Here is a 13,943-nt window from a genome sequence, read left to right on the forward strand (position 1 = left end):
GAGTGTCAGGTTGCATGGGCACCCTCTTCCCGAGAGACCCCCCCATGGAGACTGTGTAAAGGGAAGAACCTGGAACTCCATAAATGGCTTTTAAAATGGTCTAGCTGGTAAATTCATTTTAAAGTGAGCACCGATGGCAGTGGAGAACCCCAAAGCCCACTTCCGGTGAAAATTGCTGAAACTGACCCCAGGCTCACATCCTTCCGTCAGCAGGGCAGCTTCCCACACTTCCCACCCCCTATCCATCCTCCATCCATCCTCCATCCATCCCCCACCCATCCCCCACCCATTCCCCCAAGCATCCCCATCCATCCTCCATCCATCCCCCACCCATCCCCCACCCATCCCCCACCCATCCCCCACCCATCCCCCACCCATCCCCATCCATCCCCCATCCATCCCCCAACCATCCCCCACCCATCCCCCACCCATCCCCATCCATCCCCCATCCATCCCCCACCCATCCCCCACCCATCCCCATCCATCCCCCATCCATCCCCCACCCATTCCCCCAAGCATCCCCATCCATCCTCCATCCAGCCTCCATCCATCCCCCACCCATCCCCCACCCATCCCCCACCCATCCCCATCCATCCCCCACCCATCCCCCACCCATTCCCCCAAGCATCCCCATCCATCCTCCACCCATCCCCCACCCATCCCCCACCCATCCCCCCAAGCATCCCCATCCATCCCCCACCCATCCCCCACCCATCCCCCACCCATCCCCCACCCATCCCCCACCCATCCCCATCCATCCCCCACCCATCCCCCACCCATTCCCCCAACCATCCCCCACCCATCCCCCCATCCATACCCCATCCGTCCCCCCACCCATCCCCCACCCATCCCCCCATCCATACCCCATCCATCCCCCCATCCATCCCCCCATCCATACCCCATCCATCCCCCCACCCATCCCCCACCCATCCCCCCATCCATACCCCATCCATCCCCCATCCATCCCCCTATCCATCCCCCACCCATCCCCCACCCATTCCCCCAAGCATCCCCATCCATCCTCCATCCATCCTCCATCCATCCTCCACCCATCCCCCACCCATCCCCCACCCATCCCCCCACCCATCCCCTCACCCATCCCCCATCTGTACCCCCATCCGTACCCCCATCCGTACCCCCATCCGTACCCCCATCCGTACCCCCATCTACCCCCATCCATACCCCCATCCATCCCCTCATCCATCCCCTCATCCATCCCCCATCCATCCCCCATCCATCCCCCCACCCATCCCCCACCCATCCCCCCATCCATACCCCATCCATCCCCCCACCCATCCCCCACCCATCCCCCACCCATCCCCCCATCCATACCCCATCCATCCCCCCACCCATCCCCCACCCATCCCTTCCAACCATCCCCATCCATCCTCCATCCATCCCCCATCCATCCCCCCATCCATACCCCATCCATCCTCCATCCATCCTCCACCCATCCCCCATCCATCCCCCACCCATCCCCCATCCATCCCCCCACCCATCCCCATCCATCCTCCACCCATCCCCCCATCCATACCCCCATCCATACCCCATCCATCCCCCCACCCATCCCCCCATCCATACCCCCATCCATACCCCCATCCATCCCCCACCCATCCCCCCATCCATAACCCCATCCATACCCCATCCATCCCCCCACCCATCCCCCCATCCATACCCCCATCCATACCCCATCCATCCTCCATCCATCCCCCATCCATGCCCCATCCGTGGTGCCGTGCAGAGGGAGGGAGCCCTTCCCCTCAACACGTGCATCATGGAAGGAGTTGGGGAAGCAGGTTTAAAAGCTCTTGATGGGCCTCCTTCCACCTCCCCCTGCTCGTCACGTAATGACTTGCCTGGGAGGTTTGTTGCAAAGACACACCCAGGCCCCACCTTCAGAGATTCTAACTCGGGAGACCCTCCCAGGTGACCACCACAACAGGCTGGGTGCTGAGCCAGGTAGATCTGGGGGCTCCGGCATCTTGCAAAGCTGGATGTCATAGAGAGTGGCACAGGGCCTGGGTGCAACCAGGGTGTGCGGGTCCCAGGGCAAGGCTGCCGCAGCCATTCCCAGGTCTGCACGGCTCCTGGCGGCCAGATCCGGGGCTGGGGCGGGCATCCTGGGACCCCGGAATCTGGGAAAGGGCGGAAGTCGGGGCGCCTGTCGAGGCCAGGAGGAGCGGCCCTGATGGGGCCTGGGGGCTGTGGCTCTCTGGGGAGGGGGCAGCTCCTCTGCTTCTCCTTGCTCCGAAGTACCCCCCAGCATCCGAGAGGACAGGCGCAGGACCAACGTGTCAGGCATGGCCGGGCAGTCCCTGACGCTGGAGTGTGATGCGAATGGCTTTCCAGCCCCTGAGATCGTGTGGCTCAAGGATGGGCAGCTGGTGGGTGTCCCCTACAGTGGCCGGGCTGTGGGATTTGGGTAGGATATGGCCTTCTGGACGGGTTCCTGCATGTGCCAGGTGTGGCAGGGAGATGTGACAGGTGTCTTTGGGGATGCACTGGGGCTCAGGGTGGGGGAGGACTGTGTTCTCATCATGAAGCCTGGAGGGCTGCATGGTGGAGAAGGCACAGCACATTCTGGGAATCAGAAGCCCCAGGTTCCTGTCACCAACGAGCTCCCTGGGCCTTAGTTTCCTCATTGCTGATACTGGGGGGTGGCCAGACCCCGCTCACTAGCTCCCTCTGGCCTCTTCTGCCCAGATCCCCAAGGTGGGCAGCCACCGCCTCCTGGACGGGGCCCGGGCCCTCCACTTTCCCAGGATCCAGGAGGGCGATTCTGGCCTCTACTCTTGCCGGGCGGAGAACCAGGCCGGGGCTGCCCAGAGGGACTTCGATCTCCTCGTGCTCAGTGAGTGAGGCCTGAGCCCCCAGCTCCAAGCGTGCCTAGCCCTGCAGCCCCTACCCTTTCATAGGCCGGCCAGGGGAGAGGGGAAGCCTGGCCTGCTGAACTGGTGACACAGAGAGCCCATGACAGATCCAGTCCCAGTCCTTGCACAGCCATCGGGACAGACATTAGGCCACCACATAATGAACCCAGTGGTTTCTGTTGTGCGATGTGCTACAAAGTCGTGCAGGCTGCTGAGGAAGCACAGAGCGGGGCCCCATCCAGCCAGGGTCTGGGGCACTCCCCACGAGGAACGGAGGGCGAAGGGAAGGGTGCACCCAGCAAGGGCTCTGCACAGGCAAAGGCCCTGCGGTGGGTGGGGCTTGCAGGGTTGGAGGAACTTTCACCCCCTGCCCTTCTGGCCCCCAGTCCCTCCTTCCATGCTCGGATCCGGAGCTGGGGCCGCCCGGGAGGTGCTGGGCCTGGCGGGTGCAGACGTGGAGCTGGAATGCCGGCCCTCGGGGGTCCCCACGCCCCAGGTGGAATGGACCAAGGACGGACAGTGAGTGGCCCCCGGCGATGGCGTGGGGGTGCTGCCCAGGTCTGGGCCGGTGGTTGGGGGCTCTGGGGAGGACGAACTCTGTGGGGGCGCTTGACAGGTATTGCAGGTGCCACCCAGGGCCCGGAAGAGGGCAGCGTGGGCACCACCTGCCCAGCCTGGCATCGTGCAGGTGACAGCCTGCCCTCGCCCGGCAGGGTTTTCTTACCACTCAAACTGCTTTCCTTTATCTTGTTTTTTACTTTAACTTTTATCTTTACTTTTTTTAGTTAAAATTTACATAGTGTGAAATTAACCATCCTGAAGTGCACACGTCAGTGGCATTGAGTACATCCACCGTGTTGCACAACCTCTATCTAGTTCCAGAACATTCTGTCACCCCAAAGGAAACCCCATACTCATTGGCAGTCACTCTTCTTGCCCCTTTTCCCCAGCCCCTGGGAACCACTAATCTGCCTTCTGTCTCAATAGATTTACTATATTTCATATAAATGTCACACAGTTGTACAACACGTGGCCTTCCGTGTCTGGCTTCTTTCACTTAGCACGCAGTTTCCGAGGTTCATCCGTGCTGCAGCCGGTGCCAGTACCGCATTCCTTTTAGTGGCTGAGCAATATTCCGTTGCAGGGGTCGATCATATTTTATGTACTATGCCTCTGTTGATAGGACCTTTCAGCAACTGTGAATTTGTCAACCTCTCTTTTCCCCAGCGGCAGCCTCCCCGCTGTGCAGCCCGCCCCTGCCAGTGCCCCAGCCTTACTGGCGGTATTCTCTTGACCATCTTTCCAGACCTGTCCTTCTGGGAGACCCCCACGTCCAGCTCAAGGAGGACAGCCAGGTTCTCAGAATCACCAACAGTCACCTCGGGGACGAGGGAGAGTACCAGTGCTTGGCCTTCAGCCCAGCCGGCCAGCAGGCCAAGGAATTCCAGCTCAGAATCCACTGTGAGCCCAGCCCCTTCCCAGCCCTCAACGTGGGCTGCTCGCCAAGCTTCCCGCCGGCTGCTCACTGCATGGAGGGAGAACGAGCGCGGAAATGGGGGCCCTCGAGGAGCAAGCCCCCAGTCTAGGAAAGCTGTGAGGGAGGGACAGGAAAGCTGTGGGGGAGGGACAGGGGGAAGCTGGACCAGCATTCCTCAAATCCCGTTGTCTGCATTTCAGCTTCACAGGTGTTACTATTTCTGATAGCACTTGGGATGGTTGATTTTTAACTTATTCTTTACGTCACGTTACTTTTCTTTACGCTGACACTCATTTATTTAAAAGGATATGTAATATCTTAGCTGTAAGTGGGGAACCAGGGCCACTTGGCTTTCATGGGGGGAGCTGTGAACATAAATGCAGGAGAAGAGAGCGCTGGTGAAAATCCTCAGGCGTGAACTGCCTGCAGGGCGTGCTGAGCTGTCTGCTCTCAGGCAGTAAAAAGGGCAGAGTAGAAAGTGCTAGAAGGGTGAAGTACACGGTCACACCAAGCAGCCTTCCCTGTGTCGTAATCAGGATGGAAGGAGGTTTGGGAAGGCGTAGCTGTTCCGTGATGAAATGCAGTGTTATTTCATCCATGCCCATGGACCCCTAGCATCATCTTGGGTACCACTAGGGGTGTGCGACCTGCCCCACGGGAACCCCTGTTCTGGTCCAGCCATTCATTTTACAGATAGGGAGACTGAGGCCCAGAGAGGGGAAGTGACCTACCCCGGGTCATGCAACAAGTTAGGGGCACAGTGGGGTGCAGAGCCTGTAACCTGAGGCCCCCTGCCCAACCTCTGCAGTGTGATGTGCGATATGTGACCTCTTGGGATGACCAGGCTTGCTTCCCATGTCAGCATTTCCCGAGCTGGCCTCTCCCATCTGTCCCCAGACACCCCCCTCCCTGCCCCCCATGCCTTCCCAGCCCTGCAGCAGGAGCATGTGACATGTGCAGTGCTTGCGGCCATGGGCATGTGCATGCCGCTCTGGGGATGGGGCTCACTTTGAGCTCCCTCCCCCCATTGCCCTTCTCAGCACCTCCCACCATCTGGGGCTCCAACGAGACAAGCGAAGTGGCCGTCATGGAGGGCCACCCGGTGCGGTTCCTGTGTGAGGCCCGAGGAGTGCCCACGCCTGACATCACCTGGTCCAAGGATGGGGCCCCACTCCCCCACGGCACTGAGGCCATCTACACCAGGGGCGGCCGGCAGCTGCAGCTGGGGAGGGCCCGGGGCTCGGACGCTGGCCTCTATACCTGCAAGGCCAGCAACCCCGCGGGGGTCGTGGAGAAGGCCACCAGGCTGGAGGTTTATGGTGAGTGGCCAGAGGTTGCAGCCGCAGGCAGTGGTCAGCTAGGGGCAGTGGCGAGACTCTGGGCCTGGTGGCCTCTACGTGTCTCCAAAGGAGGGGAGTGGCTGGAGGCCCAGGACAGTGGGACCAAGGAGTTAGCCAGAGAGAAGGGTCATCTGAGCTGGGCCAGCTTCCCTCAGATGGGGGAAACTGAGGCTGGGAGCAGAAGGGTCTGTCCAGGGGCGCAGGCAGAGCTGAGTCGAGAATCCAGGTCTCCCCTCTCGGTGTAGAGCTGTCACTAACCTCGTCCAGACCCGCACGACCCCTACTGATAGTTAACTGCTCTCCATTAATCCTCCACTGTGAGGCGACCCCGGGGCCCTTCACAGCATCAGTTAGTTGCATGCTGGTGCAGGGCCTTGGGCCCTGTCTCCCCACTTGCAGATGAGGGTGGTGAGAGGCTGGCCCAGGGCCACCCGCTATGGGGTGATGAGACCTGGCCCACATCGAGGGTCTGACTGTAAACCTTGCACCATCACCCTCCGTGTCACCCTCCCTGAGGGCCTTGCCTCTGAGGACTCACAGGGAGTTCAGAGGGAAGGGCGTGTGCAGGTGGGAGAGAGGGTCTCGGTAGGGGAGTTTGGGAGGCCAGAGGGCAGGCCAGGGGGGTCATCTTGGCCCTTGCAAGGAGGCAGCTCAGGAGCCACGGCCCCCAAAGATGCAGACTGCTTGGATGCTGGAGCCCCAGGGGGTCCCCCCCAAAGGGAAGCTGGGCTGTGCGGGGTCTGTGGGCAGCCTCTGAGGACCAGCCCAGCTGCCAGCTTGGGGACTCTTATTCGGGGATCTGATGGGAAACACACGTGTGTGTTTTCATAAAATTTTCAAAGGGGCTTGTGACCCACGTCAAAGCACGTCCCAGTCCATCGTCGCCCCATGTGCCCTGGCAATGGCTCTGTGGGCTCAGCAACTTGGGGACCCTCCCAAAGGAGAAGAGGGAAGCCCCCCGCCCCCCACTTGGCTACCCCCTTGGCCTTCGAGGGCTGAGTCAGGAGCCCCCACAGGCCAGGCCGTCCAGGCTGGGGCTGGCCCCAGGCGTCCACTTCCTCAGGCCAGGGAAGGGAGTGGCCCTGGTCTTGGGCCCTGGGGAGCCTATTGCTTTGAGTTGAGCAGGTACTGAGACCTACTGTGTGCAGATACTGAAGACACATGCAGAGATGCTGTCGTTCTGCTCATGATGAGCTCGCAGGGGTAGCAGGGGATGGAGAGAAGATGCAAACAGTGTCCAGGGAGGGGGTGCCCCCCACGCCGGAGGAGGGAGAGGATGCTTCCAGCCATGGGCCTGGGAAGGCTTCCTGGAGGAGGTGATATCTGAGTGGGGGTTTCAGCTAGTGGAGGTGAGGAAGGGGGCATTTCACACAGGGTAGGGTCTGCAAGGGGCTTAACCAGGCCTGCTGGTCCCTGAGCAGCCCCATGCCTCTTTCCTAGTCCCGCCCACCATCCAGGGCGCTGGCGGAGGGCCTTACATGGTGAAGGCCGTGGCCGGGAGGCCCTTGGCGCTGGAGTGTATGGCCAGGGGCCACCCACCCCCCACCCTCTCCTGGTACCACAAGGGGCTGCCCGTGGTGGAGAGCAACGAGACGTGGCTGGAGGCGGGCGGCGGCACGCTGGGCCTGGAGAGCCCGGGGGAGGCGGCCGGAGGCCTGTACAGCTGTGTGGCCAGCAGCCCCGCCGGGGAGGCCGTGCTGCAGTACGTCGTGGAGGTGCAGGGTGAGCCAGGCCTGTCCTGCCCCGGTCACCTGGGCTGTGGGGCCCCGGGTCCCCGCAGCCCCCGGAGGAATGGCAGTGGTGGAGAAGTGACCGGTGCCCCTGTACTGCATGAGACGGATCAGGACACCGGGCCCTGGGCTGAGGGTCCCGCAGAGCTAGCAGGGGGCAGGGTTGAGCCCAGGAATCAAGGTCCCTGCTCCTGCCTAGGACCCTGGGCCAGGTCACCCAGGACAAAGGGCACTGCTCTGCCTTCCAGGAGATGCTCCCGGTCAGCGGGATGGAAGTTATGGAGAACTTCCCGAGGCCCAAAGCTGGGCGGTGGGCACTAGTCCTGGGGCCGGGCGGGGCCTTTGCTGTCTTCCATTCGACAGACATTTCTCGGGCATTAACTCTGGGCCGGCCCGGTGTGGTGTTGAAGATAAAGCAGGGCGCCAGGCAGACGGGACTCGTGAACCCTCCGTCTGGTCGGGGACAGACATTGAATAAACAGGCCAAGCCCGAGGGGAGGCCAGGGACTCGTGAACCCTCCGTCTGGTCGGGGGCAGACATTGAATAAACAGGCCAAGCCCGAGGGGAGGCCAGGGTGGCCAGTCACCCTGACTTGGGTGGTCCTGGAAGGCCTCCTGGAGGAGGGACCCTTTGTGGGGGGACTTGAGGGGTGAGGTGAGGCTTGGGCATTGCTCTGGGGACACTAGGGACTTGGAGGGGGCTGTAGGCCAAGATTTGCTCAGCTCCAAGCACCCGATGTTGGTCCTGCCCACAGTGCCCCCACAGCTCCTCGTGGCTGAAGGCTTGGGCCAGGTGACCACCCTTGTGGGACAGCCCCTGGAACTTCCCTGCCAGGCCTCAGGCTCCCCAGTGCCCGCTATCCAGTGCGTATGGGGCAGTGGCGGCCAGGGCTGCGGGTGGGGGGGTGGGCAGAGTACTCATACTTTGGGGGTGGGTGGGGATGGAGTATGAAAGAGACCACGGAGCCAGGGACGTGCGAGCAGCGGGGAGATGCCACCAGGCCTCCTGGCTTGTCCTGCCCACCCCGCCTTCCCTGGTCTCAGGCTGACCTGTCTCCCTCCCCACCCACCTTAGGTGGCTGCAGAACGGCCGCCCAGCCGAGGAGCTGGCCGGGGTGCAGGTGGCCTCCCAGGGGACCTCACTGCACATCGACCACGTGGAGCTCGGCCACGCAGGCCTCTTTGCCTGTCAGGCCACCAATGAGGCAGGCACTGCGGGGGCCGAGGTGGAGCTGGCTGTGCACGGTGAGGGGCCATGGGCAGCCCGAGGTGCCAGGGGTGGGTGGAGCCAGACGGCCAGGGCCACGTGTGCCTTTGGCAGGCCTGGCGGACCTGGGAAGGGCATGGATGGTGCTTCTGGGCTGGACTTCCCAGCTCCTTAAAGAGATGCGGGTGTCGGGGGGCTAGTCTCAGCTGCTTGCCACGCTTGTCACCTGTCCAGTCCACCAGCCCTTGCTCCCCTCCCAGCCTGCCCTCTCTCCACTCTCTCTCTTCATGTTGACGCACTGAACTTTGCTCAGCCCTTTAAATACATCAGCTGTCTCACGTCCAAGCCTGTGAATGCTGTTCCCTCTGCCCGGAACATTCTCCCTCTTCTTGTTTGCCCGCCTAGCTCCTCCCTAAAACTTTCAGGTCTGCCCTAAAAACACCCGCTCCTCCAGGAAGCCCTCCTTGATTTCACTGTGGTTCTGCTCTGCACTGCCCAGCCTCTTGTGGCCATAGTCTGCCACCTGCTGTATTGGGATTGTTGGTTTGGTTGCCCATCTGTGCTGCCCAGCTCTGGGAACTCTGAGGGGGCAGGGCCGTTGCCTCCTTTCTCTGCTGTGTCTCTGTGCTGAGTACAGAATAGATGCTCAATGTACATGTGGATGGATGGATGGATGGATGGGATAACTTTTTTTTTATTGAGGTTGTGATAGTTTACAACATTGTGAAATTTCAGTTGTACGTTATTATTTGTCAGCTACCATGTAGATGTGCCCCTTCACCCTTTATGCTCACCCCCCAACCCCCTCCCCCCTGGTAACCACTAAACAGTTCTCTTTGTCCGTGTGTTTGTTTATCTTCCACATATGAGTGAAGTCATACAGTGTTTGTCTCTGTCTGGCTTATTTCGCTTAGCATAATACCCTCAAGGTCCTTCCATGTTGTTGCAAATAGGACGATTTTGTCTTTTTTATGGCTGAGTAGTATTCCATTGTATATATACCACATCTTCTTTATCCAGTCATCAGTTGCTGGGCACTTGGGTTGCTTCCACATCTTGGCTGTTGTGAATAATGCTGCAATGAACATAGGGGTGCACAAGTCCCTTTGGATTGTTGCTTTCGAGTTGTTTGGGTAGACACCCAGTAGTGGGACGACTGGGTCGTATGGAAGTTTTATTTTTAGGTTTTTGAGGAATCTCCATGCTGTTTCCCACAGTGCCTGCACCAGTTTGCACTCCCGCCAGCAGGGTGTGAGGTTCTGGATGGGAGAATTTTTAAAGGGAAAGACCTGCTCTGCCAGCCCCTGGCCCGGCGCTCTTTCCTCTAAGCCAGGCGTCTGGGGGGTTGAGTCAGGAGGCTTGAGGCCGGCCCCGCAAGGCCGCTTCTACTCCCCAGGCGTTGAGGGGGTTGATGGGTGCCCGCTGCCCGCCTCCTGGCCCTCACGCGGGCCCTCCCGGCCTGTCCCCCTGCCCAGAGCTCCCATCGGTGGTTATCGTCGGGGATGAGAACATCACAGCCCCTTTCCTGCAGCCTGTGACCCTCCAGTGTGCAGGGACTGGGGTGCCAACCCCGAGCCTCAGCTGGTGGAAGGATGGGGTGGCCCTGGCAGCCTCAGGGGGGAACCTGCAGGTACGTGCTGAAGTCACAGGGCTGGCGGGGCAAGTGGGTGCAGGTGGAGGTGCCCTGGAGACCCCGAGGGGGCCCTGGCAGCCTGGGAGGTAGGACAAGCATTGACCCCACTCAGCCTGGGCATGCTCAGTGGACCCTGGGGCGCTGGGGCTGAAGGAGGGGGCCCTCAGCCTGGTCCAGGTCTCTGGAGCTTCAGCTGTCAGAGGGAGAAAATGAGGAGAGGGGGAAGTATCCCCCAAATCAGAGGGATTCCCTGGAATCTGAATGCACAGCTCATCCCAGACCCCAGCTTGTCCCCATGCCTCGCTTCTCCTGCCCCCGGGGTCTGCCGCAGCCTGGCCACTCACCCTGCCCCAGCATCGCTCTGACTGCCTGCCAGTTCTGGGCTCTCTGCCCATCCTGTATGCCCATGGCACACCCTCTGCTCATCCTCCTCCTCCTCCTCCCCACCCCCACACCCAGATCGAGAAGGTGGACCTGAGGGACGAAGGCATCTACACCTGTGCCGCCACCAACCTGGCTGGGGAGAGCAAGAGGGACGTGTCACTCAAGGTTTTGGGTGAGGACGTGGGTGCCAGATGGTGGGTGATCCCCTGAGGGCCCTCGGGGCTGCCCCGGGGGGGTCGGGGAGGAGAACCGGGTTTTAGAATCATAGTCCTGCACTTAACTTGAAGAAGCAGAAAGTCGTTTGGTCTGTGGCCCCTTTTGGCTGTTTTCTGTGGGAGTTTTAGAGGATAAACTTGTCTGCAATCGTGTTTAACTTTGCTTGTTTTATTCATTTTTGGGTTCCTGTACGTCCTCGCGTGTGTGGGCACATCCCTGCGCTTGTCACTTTTCATGGCTGTCGGAGATCCCTCCCCCTCTCCCCCCGCCGTGCCGGATATCGACTGTTCTGGGGGGCTGGGTGCTGGGGTCGACCTTGTCATCCGGTTGCAACAAGGGTTGCAGCCCATTGCCTTTGTTCCTGGGCTCGGGCCAGGAGGGGGTTCCTTGGTCAGAGGACATGAGCCGTTTGGGGCTCTCATTGCCCAGGACCCCTGGGGAAGGCTGGGAAAGGACACGGCATGGCTGAGATTTGAGCTGCTCAGAGCCCATACCACCACGCCAGGGCTCTCCTTGTCTCCCCAGTGCCCCCCAACATCGAGCCGGGCGCCGTCAACAAGGCAGTGCTGGAAAATGCCTCAGTGACCTTGGAGTGTCTGGCTTCGGGCGTGCCGCCTCCCGGTAAGACCCCTCCTCTTGGCTGGAAGCCACCTCCTGCCAGCCCCAGTTCCCCATCTGACGAGGCCGAGGACAAAACAGGATGAAGTCGGTGTGCCTTCCCTCTTCCTCACTTCCTTCTCGGAGCTGTTAATTCACTGCCCATCACATGCCCGTCACGGCCAGGCCCAGTGTCTGCAGCAACCCTGTGGGGCTTCTGCTCAGTTTGGAACTTCACAGGGCCACCCTGGGGTGGGGGCGAGGGACCAGGGCCTCCAAGTCCCCATCCATCTGGGCTTCTCTAGACCAGCAGTTGAGGAAAGGGCTGGGAGCCTGGGGCTAGGCGTGAGTGTCCAGCAGACAGGATGGGCGCAGGGGGAGGGTCCATCTCTTGTCCCCCATCTGAACCAGGTCGCCCTGCTTTGCCTGGGGTGGCGAGCCCTACAGGCATTTGCATCTCCCCTGGGGGAGCCCTGTTTTGGGATGGGCCCTGGCAGGATGTGAGGAAGCTGAGGACACAATTGGTCCATGCTTAGGAGGCTGCTGTCTTGGGGTGCACCATGCTCTCCTTTAAAGCTTTCCCTCGTGAGTGGTCTCCTGTCAGCTGGGGGAGGTGAGGGGCCGGGCTGGCTCTGACTCTCCGTGCTCCTGGCTGCCCCAGCCTCCAGCCCTGGGGCTTCCTCTCTGCCTTCAGTCCTGTCTCAGAGACGCTGCCTGTGCCACCACCGCCCCGTCCCTGGAGAACTCTGGCTTTCTCTCTGCCTGAAATAAAGGCACGTCATGTGGCCACCCTGGAAGCCTCTCTTGGACGCCCACTATACAGGCGCAGCCTGAGGGGCTGGCAGGAGCCCTTGTATCTCTTTTCTCTCCCCCAGATATCTCCTGGTTCAAGGGCCGCCAGCCTGTCTCTGCCCAGAAGGGAGTGACGGTGTCAGCTGATGGGAGGGTCCTCCTAATTGAGCGAGCCCAATTTTCTGATGCTGGGAGCTACCGCTGCGTGGCATCCAATGTGGCAGGCAGCGCAGAGCTGCAGCATGGCCTGCGGGTCAATGGTGAGCTGCCCTGGGACTGAAGGGGTCCTTGTCCAAAAAGTTATTTTCCATCAGTTTGTCTATCAGTGTATTCATCCATCCATCCATCACTCATCCATCCATCATTCGTCCATACATCTGTCCATCCACCCATCCATCATTCATCCATCATCCTTCCATCCATCCATCCTTCATCCATCCATCATTCATCCATACATCCATCCTCCCATCCATCCTTCATCCATCCATCCATCCATCCATCCATCCTTCATCCATCCATCATCCTTCCATCCATCCATCACTCATCCATCATCCTTCCATCCATCCATCACTCATCCATCCATCATTCGTCCATACATCTGTCCATCCACCCATCCATCATTCATCCATCATCCTTCCATCCATCCATCCTTCATCCATCCATCATTCATCCATCCATCCATCCTCCCATCCATCCTTCATCCATCCATCCATCCTCCCATCCATCCTTCATCCATCCATCCATCCTCCCATCCATCCTTCATCCATCCATCATCCTTCCATCCATCCATCACTCATCCATCCATCATTCATCCATACATCTGTCCATCCACCCATCCATCATTCATCCATCATCCTTCCATCCATCCATCCTTCATCCATCCATCCATCCTCCCATCCATCCTTCATCCATCCATCCATCCTTCATCCATCCATCCATCCTCCCATCCATCCTTCATCCATCCATCCATCCTTCCATCCATCCATCCTCCCATCCATCCTTCATCCATCCATCCATCCTTCCATCCATCCTTCATCCATCCATCCATCCTTCCATCCATGCATGGGAACACCCAACTGTCCATCCATTGATCCAGCCATCCATCCAGTCCTCTGCCCATCCATCTATTCAGCCATCTAACCATCCATCTTTTCATCCACCCACCTAACCGTCTGTTCCCCCATCTATCCATCTTCCATCCAACCACATCTATTGAGTACATGCTCTGGGGCAGACTCTGGGCTGCAGCCACGGATAGGACAGACTCAGGAGCTTTCAGTCCAGCAGAGGATACAGTAGTTAGATATCTACCCAAAGTGCTGTTTCACTGTGACAAGAGCTAGTAAGGGTGAGATTCGACTGAGCGCTGGGACCAGGGCCCTGAGCTGGCCTGGGCAGTCTGAGGGGCATCTTTGAGAGATGGATGCCTAAATGGAGACCACCCACCAAGCCCTGAGGCTGCAGAGACCTGGGGAATTCAAGAAATTGTAAGGAGGCTGCGGGCCTGGAGCTTACAGAACAATGAGAGGAGGGCCAGGGTGGTGCTGGTGGCCAGGTGGAGGCTGGAGAGGTCTGTTTCTGTCCTAAGAGGAGTGGGTGCTGGGCAGGAGGCTGGGGCCCTGGGCATCACACCTCGTGTCTCCCAGATACAGTTGATCTTTCGACCATTTTCTGCCCAAGAGGGACTGTCTGGAGGA

At 59.9% G+C, this 13,943-nt stretch overlaps 1 protein-coding gene across 6 annotated transcripts in view; it reads left to right on the plus strand.

Moving 5' to 3' along the window:
• The window catches only part of HMCN2 (hemicentin 2), a 146,523-nt gene that overhangs the window by 68,957 nt on the left and 63,623 nt on the right, over positions 1 to 13,943 (plus strand). For all 6 annotated transcript variants that reach the window (XM_070596955.1, XM_070596957.1, XM_070596954.1 and 3 more), the window contains 12 exons: positions 2,254 to 2,384; positions 2,704 to 2,851; positions 3,257 to 3,389; positions 4,177 to 4,331; positions 5,388 to 5,666; positions 7,128 to 7,409; positions 8,173 to 8,281; positions 8,493 to 8,662; positions 10,100 to 10,254; positions 10,717 to 10,813; positions 11,383 to 11,478; positions 12,330 to 12,506. In XM_070596955.1, the coding sequence (XP_070453056.1) occupies positions 2,254 to 2,384; positions 2,704 to 2,851; positions 3,257 to 3,389; positions 4,177 to 4,331; positions 5,388 to 5,666; positions 7,128 to 7,409; positions 8,173 to 8,281; positions 8,493 to 8,662; positions 10,100 to 10,254; positions 10,717 to 10,813; positions 11,383 to 11,478; positions 12,330 to 12,506 (1,932 nt within the window). The remainder of the gene's footprint in view (positions 1 to 2,253; positions 2,385 to 2,703; positions 2,852 to 3,256; positions 3,390 to 4,176; positions 4,332 to 5,387; positions 5,667 to 7,127; positions 7,410 to 8,172; positions 8,282 to 8,492; positions 8,663 to 10,099; positions 10,255 to 10,716; positions 10,814 to 11,382; positions 11,479 to 12,329; positions 12,507 to 13,943) is intronic.

This window comes from Equus przewalskii, chromosome 26 (assembly GCF_037783145.1).
Source record: "Equus przewalskii isolate Varuska chromosome 26, EquPr2, whole genome shotgun sequence".
Taxonomy (NCBI): domain Eukaryota; kingdom Metazoa; phylum Chordata; class Mammalia; order Perissodactyla; family Equidae; genus Equus; species Equus przewalskii.